This window comes from Bicyclus anynana, chromosome 16, assembly GCF_947172395.1.
Source record: "Bicyclus anynana chromosome 16, ilBicAnyn1.1, whole genome shotgun sequence".
Taxonomy (NCBI): Eukaryota; Metazoa; Arthropoda; class Insecta; order Lepidoptera; family Nymphalidae; genus Bicyclus; species Bicyclus anynana.
In genome coordinates, this window is record NC_069098.1 from 7,725,188 (window position 1) to 7,747,261 (window position 22,074).

Genomic DNA, 22,074 nt, shown 5'->3' on the forward strand with positions numbered 1-22,074 from the left:
AGTATGTCAGTGTCAAATAAACTGTCAGTGTCATGATTGGTTTTCACTATCACTTTTCGTTTTCATAATTTTTCAATGTTTTTAACTTTTGAAGTTTTGAATTTCAGTGATTGCGAATAATTATTGATAAATATTTCAATCTAAACGTAAAATTACATGTTTTCAGTATTAACTTACATTTCTCTACATACATATTCACATCTTTTTACCATTAAAGCCTAAAAGTTAGATACCTATATTGATTTGGAACAAATTACACCGCATTCTAATATTTAATGATTGTTATTATCCTAAGTAGTCATGCACGAAGCTTACGAAGTATCTCACTTATTGAACGCCACTGTACAAATAGAGGCAATCGCTGCGTATGGTAAGTATTAAAAACAATAATATCAAATCTTACAGTAACAATAACATTCTTGTCTATAGTCCTTCTCAATCAGTATTCTGATCCTTTGTTATGTGCACTGGCAATCATACCTCCTGTATGGTTATTTAAAATCAGTCAAATTCATAATATAGAACTAATAGGTACATTACACTTCATAGAGGCAAACATGCACTGCCTACCCTGAGTATTTATTACAAACCTGTGTTGAAGATATTTTGTTAATGTATTGGAGAAGGAGTTATCCAACTTGTGTGTACCTACCCTAGTTAATTAGTTTGTGCACGCCAATTGGTGTAACAGCTTGTCATAACTAGCACTTTGTCATTGTATTAAAGCTGAAATTTGTGAGCTCATGCTCCTACCATTCCCCAATTATGCAAACATGCTCCAACTTAGACCACATTAATTCTTTCCATCGGGCCTAATTGTAGTCAAGTGCAAGCCTTGAGTACAACTGGTACAACATTGCTCCACGGGCTATTTAACTATAAAGAGCAGCCCCGCGAGGGCATTTAAAAGTGTTTGTAAAATCAGCTGGGATTAAAGGTCGGATATCTAACTCCAAAATGTTCAAATAATATACAAAAAAACATATTTTTTTTATTCTATACTATTATGTCCTTAGTTGCTAGTATTTGGCTAGCAACCCTTTGCCAGAGATCTTTGATGTTGAATTTTAAAAGGCTTCTGAGTTTGGACTAAAAATCTTTCAGCTTTTATTAAATTATTGTACCTGTCTAATAGATATGAATTTTATTTGAAGCATGTTATATGAAGAGAATTTATTTATGCAAATAAATGATTGGTTGATTGATTGATTGAGGAGTAATAATAAAATAAAAAATAATCTAAATTATAATACCTGAAAATTGTAATATAAAAAATTGTACTGCTTAGCAGATCTATCTACTTTTTTGAAAATCTCTTCTTTACTAACATTACAAAGAGGAAAGATTTGATTCTTTGTTTTTTAGCATTGAAAGGCCTCTGAAACTGGACCAAATTGAATAATTCTTATATTTCTATATTTAATCCTCATATTTCCTTAGAAGCAGGAACTACATGTGTGAAACTGTGTGGCATCTGCTAGTAGGTTGCAACATTTACAAGTAGTTATTCTATATGGCAATCTGGATAATTAGAAACTTGTGCAACTGAGGTCTGCTTAATTAAATGTTTAATTAATTTATTTTATTTTAGATGGAAACTTATTATTGGGTACCAGACAAGGCCATTTGTTGATGTACTCTTTGTCAACTAACAATGGCAATCAGAAATATGAATTGCAATTGTTCCGCTACTGCAAAAATTTCAGTAAGAAACCTATTCAGCAAATAGAAGTGATACCAGGTGAACTACTTAATATATTATCTAATACATTTTTACTAATAATAATAATAATAATAATAATAATGAATAAATATCTGTTGTAGTAAAAATGTACATTTAAAAATTAGATAAAATTTTTGATACATTACAATAAATTTCTCAGTTCTTGGTTTTTGCTGAAAGTAGAAACAATACAATACAATCATCGGGTTGTTAGAATCCAAAATATTAACAACCCAAATGTGAACTTGATTTACTTTTATTAACAGATTTTTCATTTTATGTTTTCATATTATGAAAATATAAAAACTAGCTGTTAATATCTACACATTTAGATTTGACTATTTGAATTGAATCTTATGGTAATACAAGACAGTATAAAATTGATGTATCAAAAGTGTTTGCAAAATAGGCCAACTTGAAATAAATTAACCTTGAATGTTACTTCTTCGTCTCATAAATTGTTATTGTGTTGTAGAAGACCATTTGCTTCTGTGCCTCACTGACAATATTCTATCAACATATGACACAAACGGAGTTAATTTTCCATTGATCAAGACATTCCATGAAACAAAAGGGGCTTCATTGTTTGCTTTGAACAACAAGGTATGACATATTGTACCTTCTATTTATAGTATTGAAAGGATGAGTTTCTTTGTTAAATATACATATTTTTTTTATATAGAATATCTGCCATATCTTTTAAATATGACCAATATTTCCATTTCCCTCTAACTAGTAGGAAAAGACTGTATTAGGAGTGGGTAGAACCACCACCTCTCAGTGATGAGTTTGATCACTCTTACCGTTGATCTATTGAGGATTTTTAATAAATGACTACTATGACCAATGTTTGCGTACAGAGGCAGATGATATGAAAAAACTACAAAACCAACCTAAATGAATTTAAAAAGAAAGTTATAAAGAAACTAGCGGATGCCCGCGACTTCGTCCGCGTGAAACTCGATGTAAACTTTCAACTACCGCTACCCTACCCCTACCCTACCCCTACCCTACCCCTACCCTGCCCCTACCCTGCCCCTACCCTGCCCCTACCCTGCCCTACCCTACCCCTACCCTACCCCTACCCTACCCCTACCCTACCCCTACCCTACCCCTACCCTACCCCTACCCTACCCCTACCCTACCCCTACCCTACCCCTACCCTACCCCTACCATATCCCTACCCTACCCCTACCCTACCCTACCCCTACCCTACCCCTACCCTACCCCTACCCTACCTCTACCCTACTCCTACCCTACCCTACCCCTACCCTACCCTACCCCTACCCTACCCCTACCCCGTTTTCTAATTATTATTAATATGAACTTTATACAATAACAATAAAGCTCAAATTGACTATGTTTTAGTTACAAATCATTTGTATGTATAGTTTTTAATTAACAAATAAAATATAAGGGTTGATCGTTGAGGGGTGAAAATTTAGGGTTGTATGTATTTTTGTATGCTGTGTCATAAAAAAATAAAAACAAAAAGTTTTGCCTAAAAAATAAAAAAAAAATTTAGGGGTGGACTACCCTTAACATTTAGGGGTTTGAAAAATAGATGTTGGCCGATTCTCAGACTTACTAAATATGCACAAAAAATTTCATCAAAATCGGTCGAGCCGTTTCGGAGGAGTTCAATGTCGAACACCGCGACACGAGAATTTTATATATTAGATTAATAATACTGGACTGTGACTACCAGTAGTGTCAGAAATGATGATTTATGAAAAAGAATGAAATACAATGATACCTAATAGCTATGTATTTAATAATATAATTATTAACACCAATAATTAATAATAATAAAACTGAAGAGTTTGTTTGTTTGCTTGGATGTGCACTTGCACAATGAATAATCTCAGGAACTACTGGTCCAATTTGAAAAATTCTTTCTGTGTTAGATAGCCCATTTATCGAGGAGGGTTATAGGTTATATATTATCCTTCTACCACCACCACCACGAACCAAACCACGCGGGTGAAACCGCGCGGGTGGGGTCTTTTTAAAAAATAAAATCTATTAATAATTCCTTTTATTTTCTTTCAGTCAGCTACCTCAATAACTGGCGAATCAAATTCCTTAGTTCAGCTCTGTGTTGCTGTAAGAAGAAAACTACAATTATATTATGGAAAGAATGGTGAATTCAAAAAGGACCTGTACTTTGAATTTTCCATACCGGATGTGCCAAAAGTGATGGCTTGGGGTCAGCAGTACCTGTGTGTTGGATTCAAAGGAGAATACACTATGTTTGATGTTAGTATAAACAAAGCCCTCAAGTATTTGGGATACTCTATGTACCCTATGTGCCATTGAAGACTTTGGGCTTTACAATGTCTCACTATTGTTCGCCTTTTACTGTATTTTCCAATTCGTAGTTCATTCTGTGGCTATAAATTCTATCTTTACTTAATAGTGGGTCAAATACTTTGCGGAGCACTTTCCTCTTGACCACTGTGAATTTATTTACTTATGTGACCTTGAGAGACCACGTTTCACATGCATAGATAGGATAAATATTTAATGTTGTAAATATTTAGTTCAGATGGCTTATAATTTAGTGTAATTGTAACTTTGCAGCTATCAACAAGAGATCCCAAAGAATTATTTCCCACAAGTAGCTCAAAATCATTAGAGCCTACGATAGCAAAATATTCGGAAACATCATTTCTATTGGGCAGAGATAACACTTCTGTATTAGTAAAGGAAGGTAAAGAAATTGAGTCTATGAAGACTGTCAAGTGGAGGGAAGCACCAATAGCTGTGGGTAAAGAAAACATTTTTAATTATATCTATATATATAAAAATGAATTGCTGTTCGTTAGTCTCGCTAAAACTCAAGAACGGCTTAGGGATTTATCTTATCTTGGTCTTGAAATGTTCGTGGAGGTATAGGGAAGGTTTAAAAGGTGAGAAAAAATCATAATTTCCGGGAAAACCCTAAAAACTGCCCTTTTCTATTTCCCATACAAACGTTTAAGAGTCAAGCGGTAGGGGTAGGGTAAGGGTAGGGTAGGGGTAGGGCAGGGGTAGGGTAGGGTATGGGTAGGGCAGGGGAAGTTAGGGGTAGGGTAGGGGTACGGCAGGGGTAGGGTAGGGGTAGGGCAGGGGTAGGGCAGGGGTAGGGTAGGGGTAGGGTAGGGTAGGAGTAGAGGTATAGAAGGGTAGAGTAGGGATAGAGAATAAGTGTCGTGTCGTGACACTGGACACGCGCTCGGCCGCCGTCGCGAGCAGACGTGTCCGTCGTAGTGCTCCGGCGTTTGAGTCCGCGTAGTTTTCGAAATTATATATTTAATTGACTGCCTATTTGTCGAAAGCTACTGCAACCAACGTGGGTTGCCGGATCAACACACCGTTTCGTCTGGTTCCTGCCCCGGTCTGCCACCAGCGGCATCCCCCGGGGCCGGGCCGGTACGTGAATGAGTGTGCCGGTACCTCCGTATGGACCGCGCCTAACGGCAGGCCGTCACCGTACCGCGACCGCGTACCTACCCGCGTACCTATTCTATTTTATTATCGCGCGTAGCAAATAACCATGCCACCGCCTCCTACCCACCCCGGACAACAGCGCCGCGCAACCCGGCCGCAGCCAGTGCAAACTTCACGTCGCCGGCGCGACTACCCGCGCGAAATCACCACCGAGGCCGGCCTGGACAAGCCCGAGCCGGGCTGTTCTAAAACATTGGCCGATTCGGATAAGAGATCAGCAAGGTCCGCACCAGCTACTGCGAGCCCTTCCGAGGGTGCTGGCGATACCGTGTTCGCTACGAGCCCGCCCATCCTATCACCAACTCTGGCTCCTAAACCAAGACGCGCTGTACCAACGCGCGCTCATACCTCGCGCCAACCCGCAGTGGCCGAGCTCGCTCACACTCACGCCGGGCCCGCTCACGCCGCGCCGCTCGCCGCGCCACTTGCAACGCCCGCGCTCACCGCGCTCGCTCACACTGAGCCCGCGCGCGCCGGGCCCGCTCACGCCGCGCCGCTCGCCGCGCCACTTTCAACGCCCGCGCTCACCGCGCTCGCTCACACTGAGCCCGCGCGCGCCGGGCCCGCTCACGCCGCGCCGCTCGCCGCGCCACTTGCAACGCCCGCGCTCACCGCGCTCGCTCACACTGAGCCCGCGCGCGCCGGGTCCGCTCACGCCGCGCCGCTCGCCGCGCCACTTGCAACGCCCGCGCTCACCGCGCTCGCTCACACTGAGCCCGCGCGCGCCGGGCCCGCTCACGCCGCGCCGCTCGCCGCGCCACTTGCAACGCCCGCGCTCACCGCGCTCGCTCACACTGAGCCCGCGCGCGCCGGGCCCGCTCACGCCGCACCGCTCGCCGCGCCATTTGCAACGCTCGCGCCCGCCGCGCTCACTTACGCTGAGTCCGCTCATGCCGGGCCAGCTCACGCCGCGCCGCCCGCAGTGCCACTCACTGCGCCCATTTACGTGGGGCACACACTTGCCGCACCCGCGCATGCCACGCACGTCGGAGTCACACACGCCGAGCCCACACACGCCGGGCCCGCTCACGCTGTGTACATGTACGCTGCGCCTACGCACGCTACACCGTCTACGTCATGGCAACCGCCATTAACCACGCATTCGTATGCTGTGCCGCCGACGATGCCTGTTCACGCCATGCTGGCGCAGCTTGCTGCGCCAGCCGGTGAACGTACACCCCATCGGATAGGTACCACTGAAGCCATGGACGTTGCAATGGAGACGTCACCGGTGGCTCAGGGACCACTGCCAACACTACCGACGCAGTCTCCTAGATATCCAGTGGCCCAGTCGCACATCCCTGTGGGCCGCTTCCCATCTCCGCCCCAGAGGGCCCAAAAAAGGAGCATGCCATCCGTCTCTCCAAGTTCACCTAGGGAGTCGGGACAGGCAGCTCCCACCTACGCACGAACAGTGCATACGCCACCTTCGACTGCCGCCTCAATGAGTGCCGCGCCACCCGTCGGGCACTCAACTAGCCCGGCTACCGCTCCACCTACATCCACTGTGAATGCCACCACTCCGGGCTCAACTGCCGGAGGAGCCACTCAAGCACAAACACAGATGCCGAGGCCGTCAAGCAGATACCCGCCTCTCATAGTGGAGGTGCTACCAGACTGGCCAACACACTTCCGGGAGTTGAAAAGGCTACTTGGACACACCCCGAACGGACGCCCCTTTGGCAAGGGCGTCCGCTTTCTACCGCGGTCAGACCAGGAGTTCCGTACCATCCAACACTACTTAGGGCAGCTGGAAAGTGCACTGGGAATCTCGTGGTTCTGCTATTCGTTGCCAGCAGAACGCAGCGTTAAAGTGGCAATACGCGGCCTGCCAGCGAACACGGAACCGGCAATGGTAGAACAGGAGCTGCGCGAGCTCGGGTACACTCCGGAGTACGTGCGGTCGATCCCAGCCCGCCCGGGCAGACCGGGATGCCTAATGTTCGCGCAACTACAGCGCACACCGGGCCTCATCCCTGGCATCTATGAGGTGTGCGAGCTACTCTGTATGCCAGGAATCAAGATTGAGTCGTGGCGCGGGCGCAAAGGACCTGCGCAATGCCACCGCTGCCAACAGTTCCGCCACTCCTCGCACAACTGCCACAGGCCTATTGCCTGTGTGCGCTGTGGCGAAAATCACCCCGCCAGGGACTGCCAACGTCCCAGGGAAGAGCCCCCGACCTGTGCCAACTGCGGCGGGGCACACACGGCAAATAACTCCGCGTGCCCAGTATTTCGAAAAGAGACCCGCAACCGCCGAGCGGGCACTGTGGCGCGCACTACAGCTACAGCTACAGCAACACGCGCTACCACATTCGCTGTCCCTACTGTTTCAACGGAGGTAGACGCTCCCGGCTCACTCATGGCTGCAGCCAATCAACCAAGACAACCGCCGGGAGGTAAGCGTCGCCGCAAGCGCGGTAAGCGCACCCAAACGCGCCAAGAAGAGGCCCCACAGATGTCATCTGAGGCGCCGACAATAACATCCACGCAGCCCGCCGGCAGACGTACCACAGCGCCGCCGGCCCAGTCTAAGCCCACCGTGATCGCTGCCCCCGAAGGGGGGACGAAGGCGAAGCGAGTGGCGCCGCAGCCGGCATCTCAACCGGACAGCGGCTACATGGACCCAAGATTTGCCGTAGTCATCAACAGTCTCAACCAAGTGCTGATGGCGATACAGGAGCAGCGTGATCCCGTCCCGCTACTCCTGGAATGCATTGCGGAAATCTGCCGCTACACTGGCTGAACTCCGCATTGCATTCTGGAACGCCGACGGGCTCTCACCAGCCAAGACCCGTCTCTTCAAAAACCTGCTCTCACAGCGTCGAGTGGACATCGGCCTTATAAATGAGACCCACCTCAAACCGGTGAACAAGTTGAAGGTTCCCGGATACTTTGTCTACCGGGAGGACCGCATCTCACCGAATGGGATTGCTTACCGGGGATTAGCAGTCCTAGTCCGACGGTCCGTCATCCACCAAATGCTGCCAGCACCACGATTGCAGACGTCGTACGCCCTGGGCGTGGAAGTCTGCGTTGATCGCCAACCCATCCGTGTGTTCGCTTACTACAAGTCTCCGCAGGATCGACTTGCGGTCGCTGATGTCCACAATCTGCTGGACTCGCCACTGCCAACCATCATAGCTGGGGACTTCAACGCGAAACACACAGCGTGGAACTCCAATATCGTGTGTCCGGATGGCAGACGCCTCCTAGACGATGCAGACCGCAATGGCTACGAAGTGCTAGGACCAGAGGTTCCGACGCACTACCCTTACTGCGCTGCCCACACTCCAGACGTCATCGACCTAGCTGTCGTCCGCGGCCTCACGGCCACGCCAACGTTAGACGTCATGGACGACCACCTCTTCTCCGACCACCAAACCGTCCTCTTAACGCTACTGAGTAAGCCCATGACGACGACACGACCTTCTCCCAAACAACGCCAGGATTGGCGCATATTTGCCACTCACATGGCAGAGCACTCGCCATACTTCAAAGTGGAGACACCCGAAGACGTTGACCGACTCGCGTCTCAATTCAGCGCGAGTATGTCCCACGCGCTACAAGAGTCCAGACTCGACGCTGCGTCCACCCGCAGGCCTCCCCAACTCCGCCCCTGTCTGCAGGCGTTGATAGAAGAGAAAAGGAAACTGCGCAGGAAATGGCAAACCCGGCGATGCCCTATCATGAGGTCACAGCTCAACGCTCTGGCGGCCAAAATTTCGGAAGCGCTCGAAACCGACGCGACCGAATCTTGGTACGTGACCATCGAGCGAGCCAGCGACGATTGGTCCGGCATCCACCGCCTCTGTCGCCGCCTCTCAGGAACACGCGCTCCGACTAGGCCCCTCCTGGCCAGTGACGGTACCCCACGTTACCGCGCCGAGGACCGAGCTGAGATATTCGCGGACTACCTCGAGAAGCAGTTCCAACCGAATCCGACCACTGATGTGCAGCATGACGACACCATCGAGCGACACATAAAGACATACTTCGAGGCACCAATAGCTCCGACCGAAGACCCCGTCGTGTTCTCCCCTGGACAAGTCCAAAGGATGATTCGACGAACCAAACTCCGCAAAGCACCCGGCCCCGATCGAGTCCCCAACGAGGCCCTGCGTCACCTCCCCCGGCAAGCAATTGCGACACTGACGCAGCTCTTCAATGGAATTCTCCGCACCGGGTACTTCCCCTCAGCGTGGAAACTCGGCCGAGTCATCCTTATCCCCAAGCAAGGGAAGAACATTTTGCAGCCTGGGAGTTACCGCCCTATCACATTGCTATCGACCACCTCAAAAGTCTTCGAAAAACTGCTCCTGCTGCACATCATGCCCCATCTACAACCACGCGACGAACAGTTCGGATTCCGTGCCGAACACTCTACGACACTCCAAGTGACGAGGGTACTGCATCACCTCGCTGCCGCCCACAACAAGCGAGAGCACTCCATCGCAGTATTCCTCGATATGGAAAAAGCGTTCGATCGCGTCTGGCACACCGGCCTAGTGTACAAGTTGTCCACGTCTACTACTCCTCGTCGAGTAGTTAAGACTGTGAACACCTTTCTACTGGACAGACGTTTTCAAGTGGCGGTTGAAGACGCCTTGTCCACGGAACGGCCCATACGTGCCGGTGTGCCCCAGGGAAGCTGCCTGTCGCCCGTCTGCTACAGCAGATATACGGACGACATCCCAGTTGCGAACGGCGCCATGCTTGCGCTGTACGCCGACGACGCCGCGTTTATAACCACATCGCTGTCGGGCCGACACGCGGCGATCAAAATGCAGCGCGCACTGGACGCACTTCCCCACTGGCTAGAGACCTGGAGACTCAAGGTCAACGTGGCGAAAACCCAGGCGATCTACATAGGGCGATCCCACCTACCGCCCCCGGTGTCACTAATGGATGAGACTGTCGAATGGTCCCCGACGGCTAAATACCTCGGAGTGACCATAGACAGGAATCTCTCCATGCGACACCACGTGAAAAATGTGGTCACGCAGACGCGAGCCGCACGGAGCCTCTTGCGCCCTGTGCTAGCGTCTCAGCTGCCTCTCCGTGCGAAGCTGGGTATCTACAAAGCATACATCCGCACGCGCCTTACATACGCGGCCCCAGCGTGGTACGCGCTGGTCTGCGAGTCGGGCCGCAAATCGCTACGAGCGCAGCAGTCACTGTCGCTGCGCACAATTACCGCCGCCCCACGCTACGTACGGAACCAGGTCATCTCCAGAGATCTGAACATAGAGAGCCTGGACGACCACATTCGCCGCCTGAGCATCTCAATGTTCGCGCGCGCTGACGGAGCGCGATCCCAGCACCTGCGAGGTATCGCGCCATACCATCGACGTCCGCCGGACGCACGAGGACTGCCACGAGACCTGATCTCCTGAACCCCCCCCCCCCCCCGGACATGACCACTTCCTCACTGCTGGCTGACGGGCGCTTGCCGGAGTTTCTCCGGCGAGCTCGACCTCGCTGAGCAGTGGGTGTAGCACCACCAGGATTTACCACTCTGCCACAGTTCCGCAGATCGCCCGCGATACCTGCGAGCTCGATCGCGATGCGGCAAGATAGCACCGGATCTGAAAAACCCGGTGTTGACACCACGGACCTAAACAGGTCCCACCCAGCGCCCCGCCTGTCGTTGCAGGCGGCGTCGAGCATCACAGAGAGGGGCCAACGCCCCGATCACTGTTACCCCGTGACCCGTGGGGGTTACCGTGGAAGACCCGATCGTATCGTCGTAGAGAATAAGTGCACTTATGTCAAAACGAAGCTTGACTGGGTCTGCTAGTTTATTTATAAAAATGTTTGTTAGTATTCGTTTTCCTACCTTGCTATCTTACGTCGGATCTGTCCTAAGCTTACTACTTAATTACCTGAGGACGTGATAGCCCAGTAGATATGTCCTCTGCCTCCGATTCCGGAGCCGGAGGAAAGCACCTTGAACTTTTCAGTTGAGTGTATTTAAAAAAATTAAAAGTCACATGTCTCATACCAGAGAATTTTCTTATTTCTCTGCGTGTGTGAACTATTAGCCTAACCCCTCTCAGTTTGAGAGGCGACTTGTGCTCAACAATGACCCAAACATGGGTTGTGAATGATGAGTATGTTAAAATAATCCTATATACTATAAATAATAACAAAATAATAACAGTAAGATTTATTGTGTTTCAGTATGGGATGAACCATTTGTGTTAGGTCTCTTACAAGACCAAGTTATAGTTCAGACTGTGGAGCCATCACTGTTCATACAGACACTACCTGATCTCAATAAAGCAAGACTGATGTATAGGTAATATGACAAATTACTACTATGAGTATAATGGTCTAAAGGTCAACAAATACAGCAAAATTGAATGGACATGACCCAAAATCTTCTGTCCATAAAAAAATTAAATTATTAATATAATTTAATTTTTTTATGGATAGAAGATACAAATTGCTGTTTAGAAAATAATTTTCAGAATTTTAGGAACCCGCATTATTTAGATAAATTATGTTTTTGTTTTACTCCCTTGTTAAATTAAACATAGACAACACAGTAAAAGTGTTCAAAACAGCAAAAATAAGTGGAATTGAAATAATATCCAGTATAAGCTGTCATGAAATTAAATATCAAGTGTCTTAAATGGTGAAGGGAAAAACATTGTGAGGAAACCTGCATACCTGAGAATTCTCTTAATTCTCTATGTCTACCAATCCTCATTGGGCCAGCGTGGTGGACTTTTGGCCTAACCCCTCTCTTTCTGAGAAGAGACTCGTCAACAGTGAACCAAACAAAACCCATGTTTTGCTCACTGTTGAGCACGAGTCTCCTAATTATGTTAATGATGTTTATCTATACTAATATTATAAAGCTGAAGAGTTTGTTTGTTTGTTTGTTTGATTGAACGCGCTAATCTCTGGAACTACTGGGCTATTTGAAAAATTCTTTCAGTGTTAGATAGCTTCAGATTAATTAGATAAAGACCTGCCTCGCAAGACATTATTTTTCTGTCAAAGTATATGATCAACGATCTTATGCGATTATACACATTGTCTCTATAGAATCGATGTTTCATAGTTTTCAATCGTGTCCGTCGGTTAAAATACCTTTTTGTTAACTACACAAAAAATGGTGGTGGTACTACAATGGTGTAAAAAACGAACAAAAACTGCTAGTTTAGTATAAGATATGTATGAAATCTAAGCTCGTTTTCCTTAGAAAATGGCAGAAAATTTTGTTCGTGAATTTGGGTGTGATACTAGTCCTTATGTATTTAGTCTGAGTAGATAGCCCATATATCGAGGAAGGCTATAGGCTAATTATATATATAATTTATATGTATTAATAATAGATGTATATGTTTGTTTGTAGGTGTAAGCGTGGTCTGATATTCGTGTCGTCAGTGGGACAGGTATGGTGCCTCAGCTCCGTCGACATCACCAAGCAGAGGCAGCAACTGCTCAAGGATAAGCAGTTCCAAATTGCTATTGACTTGACGGTAACTTTCGTTAACAACTACAGTTTATAATAGGGTTGTTGACTCATATCAAATCTATAATATAAAAATGAATCGCAAAATGTGTTGGTAAGCGCATAACTCAACAATGCCTGGACCAATTTGGCCAAATCTTTTTTTAAAGTGTTCGTTGAAGTTCAAGGATGGTTTTTACGGCGAGAAAAATTAGAATTATTGCTGGAAAAACCCTAAAAATAGCCCTTTCCTTTTTCCCATACAAATGATTTGTAACTAAAACGTAGTCAATTTGAGCTTTATTGTTATTGTATAAAGTTCATATTAATAATAATTAGAAAACGGGGTAGGGGTAGGGTAGGGGTAGGGTAGGGTAGGAGTAGGGTAGAGGTAGGGTAGGGGTAGGGTAGGGGTAGTTGAAAGTTTACATCGAGTTTCACGCGGACGAAGTCGCGGGCATCCGCTAGTTTAATATAAAAACAATATTAATTTCGTATAGTACATGGAATAAGGGTCTGAAATTTATTGATATTAATTAATAAAATTAAGGATTTTATAGAAAACTCAGTGGGGATGATGACTAGGTACTTAGGTAGGACTTGTAAAATTCTTTTATCGTAATTAGATAAAAATTCATACATTTTTAGATTTATTAATTAATTACATTTCAATAAATGGACTATAAACAAACTCACAAATAACAAAGATATTTGTAATTTTGTTTGAACGCCCATACAAATCTGACGATCAGCGAATCTAGGACGTCATTAATTCTTGGCAGCGCCGCAAATGTGAACCTTTAAATCCCTACAGCTCCGAAAGTAATGATCGCAGATACCCTGCTACTTTTACAACGTTGCTGTACTAATAAAATACTCAATTAAAAAAAAACTGTCATTATCCCTATTTAGAAATTATGTATTTTATCAATTTTTCCAAATGTCATAAACACTGTAGTACATTTTGTGACGTCACGATGTTACTTGATGTCACTAAAGGAATTAACGTCAAAGTAATTATCAAACTAATAATTTCAAAGTCAAATTCACCGGGGTGAATAAATTAAAAAAATAAAACTTACTTGCATATTTTGTAAAATCTATACCCTCAACACCATAAACAGTTTGATATAGATATTTTAAAATTATCACAGAATCTATAATTACATTGGATTATTTTAATTTATATATAAACTTATTATTATTTTTATACTATTTAAACAATAAAAATCAATTAATATTGTTGGTGTTATTTGTTTAGGTAAATGTTAGAAGTTTATATAAAAATAAAACGTTAAACCTATTATATCCTTATGATTTTCCTGTATGATTCAATAAATTATTTATTGTCCGCGTCTCTTCGGTATTTTGATTTCAATTAAACATAATACTTTGTGACATACTATTGTATTAGTGCATTTGTGATTATTATTTATTTGTGTTAAGTGAAAACCTTTACTAAACCATTAAGCCAATAGTGAGATAATTTACATAACCCGAATTTGTTTGAAAAAAAATTAGCAAAACCAGTAATGCTGTTTAAACGGTACCTACTTATATTCCACTCTGAGGAAAACAAAACAATATTATAAAAAGTTAATAGTTGCCAAATTATTTTAAACTACATACATTTGTAGGACAACTGATTTATTAAGTGCTAATAGTTATTTATAAGATACCAAACACAAACAACTTGTCTTTCTGTTCAAAGCGAACAACTACAAAACCTATTTGAAAAAATCTTTTATTTTAAACTTATCGTCGTGATTTTTCATTAAGGTAATTTAAACGAGTACATACCACGATAAAACGACAAGATTTTTTAAAGTCGATATTTCGACCCAGTTGCATGGATCGTGGTCAAACGAAGCTGACATGAGCTGTTAGGGGCAGAATCGATCTACCCTCTTTCTAGTTCTTTTTCTTTTTTCAACAACCTCGCGTTTTTATCGTGGAATGTACTCGTATAAATAATATTCATAAATCTTTTACTGTTGGGAAGCAATAGTGTCACTGAGTGCTATATATATTATATCACCGTATTCCTACGAGCACGGGAACTATCAACGTTGCGTTTGCGATTGTAGAAAGAGAATCGATTTGTCACTTGGCTACAGGGGCTGATTAGATTAATGCACACAGTATGTAATTAGAAATAACAATGTTTTATGTAGTTAATTAACTGTTGATTAGGCAAGCTAGTTATTTTAATCAAATCCCGCGCTGAGGAAGCATACTGTATTGAATTATTTATTAATCGACAAGTTTTGTGTTTAAATCTAAAATAAAAAAATGTTTTCTACCAAAATAAAGAAACGGCAAGCCGAAATTATCAGACTTCTTAATGTAAGTAAGTACAGTTATAACAGCAAACTACCCAGTTGTACCTTCTAATGCGGGTTCTTGATTATTACGTAGGTAATTTAGTAGGTAGACTTATAAAGCATACTATAAATTGAAGTATAAAAGGCTAAATTATTATTTAAAAAGTGTGTTAAAAGGTAAATTCGTGAAAAACCATGCCTTTGCCCAGAGTTCACAGTAAAAAACGTAAAGACACAATGACCCTCTTAATAAAAGTAAGTATAAACATTGCATTTATTTTGCCCGCGGCATAACTCGCGCATAGCAGTTTCTTTTATCGCTTTTGTGACCGTTGTAGGAACCCACGTTCGGCGTTGCCGTATCTAGGATTATTTCCTAGGATGTGCCTGCCCCCCGACATCGTCTATTATTAGTATCATAATAGAATTCCATATCGGTAGCACAGAATCTAGGGTGGGCAAAACCCCCCTTGACGTTCGAATGTGGTAAGTTATCGGGACGTGGTACGTCATCGTCTGGATTGTAAAGAACATTCTTAGGGCGTCCTGTAAGAAGTGTTAGAGTCGAGCATGTAACAGTGTAACCACTTTAGTTAGGGTGAATCGGTGATTGGGGGAGATAGAGGTCTCTATAGAGGCCCTTATTGCGGACACACCACGGGAAACCGGTGGCAAGACGAATGTATGACTTTATTCTCGAAGGACATTGATCGTCGAGAACTCTAGATTTACAATCTTTTACAAAAGCTGCATCTCTCTTTTACAAAAGCAATAATACTGTATTATAAATAATAATTATAAACTGAACAGAAAAATAGAAAAAAACCTCGCCGTGATGGGGCGATGAGATACTCGTAGCGCCTCCCATCCAAGTTTTTTTATATATTTCTGTTTATTTTATTACAATTAAAACATTTTGAAAAGTTAAGTTTTTGCTGATTTTACATTATATTGTTCATATATATCATTTATTCTATCTGGTGTGCAAAAAAAATAAATTAGTTACAACACAATCTTGGCTGAAAATTCTCTGCATAAATACAAAATAATGCCTTCATTATTTCACAGAATTTGTCGGACAGTTCTGTCGAAGAGAAAAAGCAGACCGTGCATTCGATTCAAATGCTCTTTGCCCTCGATCTGTTCGAGAACAAACAGTACTCGCAGTCAATGAAAGAGTTTATAAAGCTTAACACAGATCCAGCTGACGTCATCAAACTCTTCCCAGAACTAGACAAACCGGCTGATAGTAATAAAAAGAGCACAGAATCTGATTCAAAAAAGAAAGATCAAGAAAGCGCTTTGAATGCACTGATAGAATATCTGTTAGCACTGAGAAGGACGATTGGAGTAAAGCCAACGGAAGAGAGCACGAGTCAAGGCGAGTCGACCGGCCAGAGGAATGTTACCCAGCAGTTGGAATTGATTGACACAACATTGCTTAAGTGCTATTTACAGGTAAATAAGCTTAAATTGTTATTTGTGGGCTTAGTACTAGGGATAGTAATAAGCCGACCAATATCGGTGGATCGAAAATATCGGTCTCATTTTTGTCCCATCGCAAAGAAAGAGAAAACGATATATCCGGTTCGCTCCCAGTGACCAAAATACATATTTCGTGAAGAGAAATAGACAAAGGTCAATCGAAAGTAGTGCATCTAGAACTAACGCCATCTCTTTCGTTGCGTCGGGATAAAAAACATGGGCCTGGGACTACTCCGCCGCCATTGGTTGACATTTCGTCTATTCCTCTTCACGAGATATGTCGTGGCGCGAATCGTAGTCCCACAGGTGTAAGGAATAACGTCAATAGGTTATCTTAACTTTAGTAAGTAAGATTTTTACGATTTTCTCCAACATAAGCTCCAATAGGATCTTACCAAATTTGGCTAAGCATGGAGAACAACACGAGTAGAGAAGGGGAGTGTTGATCGATCGTCAAGGAATTCCTTAACTGCTTGGAGTTCTTCTCTCTACCACGCGATGGACCCGGCACCTGCACGGTGAATCCAAGGAATGCTAAGATATTCGTCTCTCTACAGACCAACGATGCCCCCATAGCGGCGCTGCTGCGTTTGAACAACTGCCGACTGGACGAGGCGGAGCGCACCCTGCTGCAGCACGGCAAGCACAGCGAGCTCATCATCCTGTACCAGACCAAGGGCCAGCACAGCAAGGCGCTGCAGCTGCTGTGGGAGCAGGCCAAGCAGCCCGACTCCAGCTTGAAGGGCTATCACAGGACCAAACATTATCTGCAGCATCTTGGTAAGCAGCAAAGCCCTCAGTAAATACCCTCAACATATCCATGGTTAAGGGACTGTCAAGTCAAGGCAAGCACAGCGGCCTCATCATTATGTACCAGACCAAAAAATCTCTATTTATAGTTGTCTAACTGTCGAAGATCCGTATTAGAATCAACCTTCACCCATCTTTTTAATGGATGACAAGTGTTCTGAAATCTAATTAACTATCGTTAAAAATATGTTGCGAGTAGTTTTCCCAAAAATTTCTTGGCCAAACTATTATTAACCATTAATAACTAACATTAATGTTATGTTTGTCCAGGAGATTTTTAGGGAACCTACTCGCAATGGAGGAAGGTCGTTTCTAATTCAGAACTCATCATAGCCCAATAGAAAGGGCCGGACTTAATTCTAATAATTCAAACCAGGTATAGAATTTCTAGCACAGGCTTTTACCTATTCGGAGGTTTTTACTTATTCTTGTACAAATGAAAATTATTAAATAAAAAATGCGTCTAATCCAAATTTCTAATGATTTTCAGGTTCAGAACATATCAACCTGATATTCAAATATTCAGATTGGATACTAAAAGACTATCCCGAAGAGGGATTGAAAATATTCACAGAGGACATAGTCGCAGTGGAGAATCTGCCTCGACCGAAAGTTCTAGACTTTCTATTGAGGGAACACGAATCTCTAGTTATCCCATATCTAGAACATGTCATCCACACTTGGAACGATACAAATCAATTTTTCCACGACGCTTTGATCAAAATGTACAGAGAAAAGATAACAGATAAGAAAGCTAACGCTACTGAAGAAGAATTACAGCACATTAAGTCGAAACTTGTCGCATTTTTGGAAACCTCGTCATACTATACACCGGAGAGAGTGATCCTCCATTTTCCAAATGATACGTTATTTGAAGAGCGAGCGATAATTTTGGGAAAACTTGGTATTCATGAACAAGCTCTAGCTATTTATGTGCAGATTCTCGGTGGGTATAATCTTATTTAGCAAAAAATTAATCTCAGCAAAATCTCTATATCTTGTTTAAAGACAGTCTTACAGAGGAAATCGGGTTGGGAAATAGACGTTGTGGGGGCGCTCCCAGGGAATCGTTTACCCGCCGAGTGTCGAATTTTACCTCTATGCGTTTGAGAATTCGACACTCAGTGGGTGAATGGTCCCCTGGGGGTGACCCTGCAACGTCTATGAATTCCACTGTTAGTCTTACTAATCTTCTTGCATACAGCGATTTCTATATAAATAAAGCATTTATATATCTTTTTTTTTATGCATCCTTGAACCGTCTTTCCGATTACGATGAAACTTTCTTAAATTGTTGTGCCGTGTGTGATCGCCAATATTTTTGGCAATTAAAACGATATTTAGATATTAAAAAACTACTTAAATTAAGTTCAAAGTATATTAGAATGTGCAATAAAATTATAGGTGATGTGGAAAGAGCCCTACGATACTGTGAAAATGTAAGCGAGAAATCTAAAGACAAAAACGTCGATGTGTACGTGATTTTAATGAAAATCCTTATGAACCCCGAGCAAAGCAATTCTCTAACGGGCCCGCTGGCCAACGTAGCGAGACACCCGAAGTCAAGTGTTCAGGACATGGAAACGGCTCTCAGTATACTGGAGAAACACGCAGATAAAATATCTCCAATGAAGGTTTGTATATCATTATTATTTGAAATCTTGTGGTATGATTTCTGTCCGCTGGACTTATGTTGTACCCACTCCTAATACCGCCATTGACCTCTTATAATAAAATGACGCACAATCATGTTGAAAATTTCAATTCAATTTCAAAAACTGGCCAATTTTGCTTTGACAGTTTTAGAATTGTTGGTAAAGAAAATTATACCTAAAGACCTTTAAATACAGTCCAATATTCATTAAAATTCCAAATTCAGAGCAAATTCAACCTTAAGAATTGAGTTTAAGGTTGAATTTGCAAATGCGACTACTTGAATTGAGTGGCAAGAAGTTGTGTTTGGCACTCATTGATTGGGGACGTTTTTTGGTCGCTGATTGTGCATCCACTTTTTGTTAGGAGATCGATGTACTTTTAATACTATTTCTATTTACTTTCATTCACTTATTTGTACTATTTTAGGCACTGTCAGTATTACCAGATGGAGTGCCGCTGGGTCGGCTGAAGTACTTCCTGGAGAGCGCTCTGGAAAGTCAACTAACTCTTAAGCGACGGACTCAAGTTCTCAAGGGTCTGTTGTATGCTGAACACTTACAGGTATTGAAATTGCCATTTATTATCTAAATCAAATCAAAAATCATTTATTCCAAGTAGGCTCAATTTACAAGCACTTTTGACACGTCAGTTGACTATTTGTAAAGATTCTACCACCGGTTCGGAAGGCAGGTTCTGCTGAGAAGATACCGGCAAGAAACTCAACAGTTGCTCTTTTGAAAAAGTCATACAGTATTATAATTTACAATTGATAACAATTACAATTTCTTATAGTTTTATTTCCTGTATGAAGGTGGAAGCTGATCCAATGGCCTCCACGCCCTTATATCTTTAAGGAACTCATCAATGTTGTAGTAACCTCGACTAAGTAAATGTTTTTTAACACATTACTTAAAGCTATGCATTGGGCATCACAGCATCTAAATCTTAATATATAAATGCCAATGTGGTAAAAACGGAAAAAAAATATTATTAAGGGCTTGCGTTGGGCGCGCTGCGTAAAATGTTAACGCAAAATTCATCATCATCTTAACGGATCGTTCCTCTATTAAAATTTAAAAAAAATTGCGACAGTATTACAGCCGTTGAGAGACGGGATACACCACTTCCCCGCACACGAATTTCACACCCGCGAAGTTTTTCCCCCCTTCGCCCGCGTATCATGGGAGTGTCATTAAAGTACTTGCCAGACGACAGTAGCCTAACCCCTCTTATTCTGAGAGGAGAGACCGCTCTTATTCTTATTCGTGCTCAACAGTGAGCTGAATATGGAATGATTATGATGGTGTCTATTCTTTACCTTTATCGTTTACCAAGGGTTAACCTTAGGGAGGTTATCAGACGAAGTCGTGGGCGTTCGCTAGTTAAATCTAAATATAAAACTCGAAGGTGACTGACTGACATAGTGATCTATCCACGCACAGCCCAAACCACTGGACGGATCGGGCTAAAATTTGCTATGCAGGTAGATGTTATGACGTAGGCATCCGCTAAGAAAGGATTTTGATCAATTCTACCCCCAAGGTGATAAAATAGAGGATGAAAGTTTGTACGAAACTTTGTCAATTTTGCGGCGATTTTGCTGAAATTTGGAATGAAAATAGATTAACACATAGGTTACTTTTCATCCCGGAAAAATCCATGGCACCCGCGGGATTTGCGATAAACTGAATTCCACGTGGACGACGTCGCGGGCGTCCGCTAGTAATAATAATAATTAAGTATCATTGTTGTTGACAGGTCAAAGAACTGAAGCATTACCACGAGTCGCAGAAGATCGTGATCCACGACTACGACCTATGTCCGGTGTGCAAGAAGCGCTTCGGCAACCAGAGCGCGTTCGTGCGATACCCCAACGGTGACATCGTACACTACTCTTGTAGGCTCGACAAGTAAACCGCGAACTGATGTATATGTCGCTAACTGATGTATATGATATTATAATCTGTCGTCGTAACTGAAAATACTGATTACAATTTAACGTACTATTTTTCAGTATTTTGTAATCTATCAAAAGTGAAACCGTTAAATTTGTCAATCAGGATAAATTTATCATAGAGTTACAAAAATATTACAGCGGGCATAATAAAAGTAGTAAAAAATTACAATGGACAAAAATTAACATCAAATCAATAACGACCGTATTTTTCGTATTCCTTGAATTTTACAAAAAAAATCTTATTTATTTCAATGATATAATACTTTTTAGAGACAATATCTTCTCACTGGTTATGTATTTATTTAAGTTCCTGTTTAAATATATCTTAAGTCTAATCTATATATACAAAAATGAATTGCTGTTCGTTAGTCTCGCTAAGACTCGAGAACGGCTGAGCGGATTTATCTCATCTTGGTCTTGAAATGTTCGTGGAGGTATAGAGAAGGTCTAAAAGGTGAGAAAAACTAGAATAATTTCCGGAAAAACCATAAAAACAACCGTTTTCTTTTTCTCATACAAATGTTTAAGAGTCAAGCAGAAGAAGTAGGGGTAGGGAGGGGTAGGGTAGGGTTAGAGTAGGGATAGGGAAGAAGTGCAAATAAGACAAAGCGAAGCTTGACCGGGTCCGCTAGTTATAAATAATATGCTTCACGATATTCGCTGTATTTAATAAGTAAAATAATAAATATGTATATCAATCAATAGAAAAATGTATAAAAATGTAATTTCATAAGTAAAGTTCATGTATCAACAACTTTTTTTTTATTCTACGAAGACTGCTTACCTATTAACCTTAATTTATGTATTGTAATTAAATTATTATGACTGTGTGTATAATAGTGTATTTAAACAAGGAATAATTTATATCTACGTGTTATATCTATTACATTCACTATATTTTAAATTAAAAGCTAAATCATATATTGCAACCGTCATATAGATAGAGAATAGTTACACTAAGGAGATGGTCCAAAACTGTATCTGACATTGTACCTGATCAGTCATTGTACCGTACCGTATTTTTTTTAACTATTTTTGATTATACAAATCTACGAATTTACTTTAATTCTTTTAATGAAATAATATTCATTATCTCCCAAGAAATGCAACATTATTATTATTATTATTCATTATATTTCATTACAAGGGTATTGTTGGCGGA

At 42.7% G+C, this 22,074-nt stretch overlaps 1 protein-coding gene across 1 annotated transcript; it reads left to right on the forward strand.

Moving 5' to 3' along the window:
- The first annotated feature begins 41 nt into the window (after positions 1-41).
- Positions 42-21,666, forward strand: LOC112053918 (vam6/Vps39-like protein). The gene is made up of 13 exons (XM_052886298.1): positions 42-370; positions 1,592-1,741; positions 2,199-2,326; positions 3,776-3,982; positions 4,307-4,493; positions 11,399-11,516; positions 12,582-12,708; positions 16,073-16,462; positions 17,047-17,269; positions 17,790-18,245; positions 18,704-18,933; positions 19,382-19,516; positions 20,714-21,666. The coding sequence occupies exons 1-13, from the start codon at positions 301-303 to the stop codon at positions 20,867-20,869; spliced, it is 2,577 nt and encodes an 858-aa protein (XP_052742258.1). The 5' UTR covers positions 42-300; the 3' UTR covers positions 20,870-21,666.
- Positions 21,667-22,074: the final 408 nt, after the last annotated feature.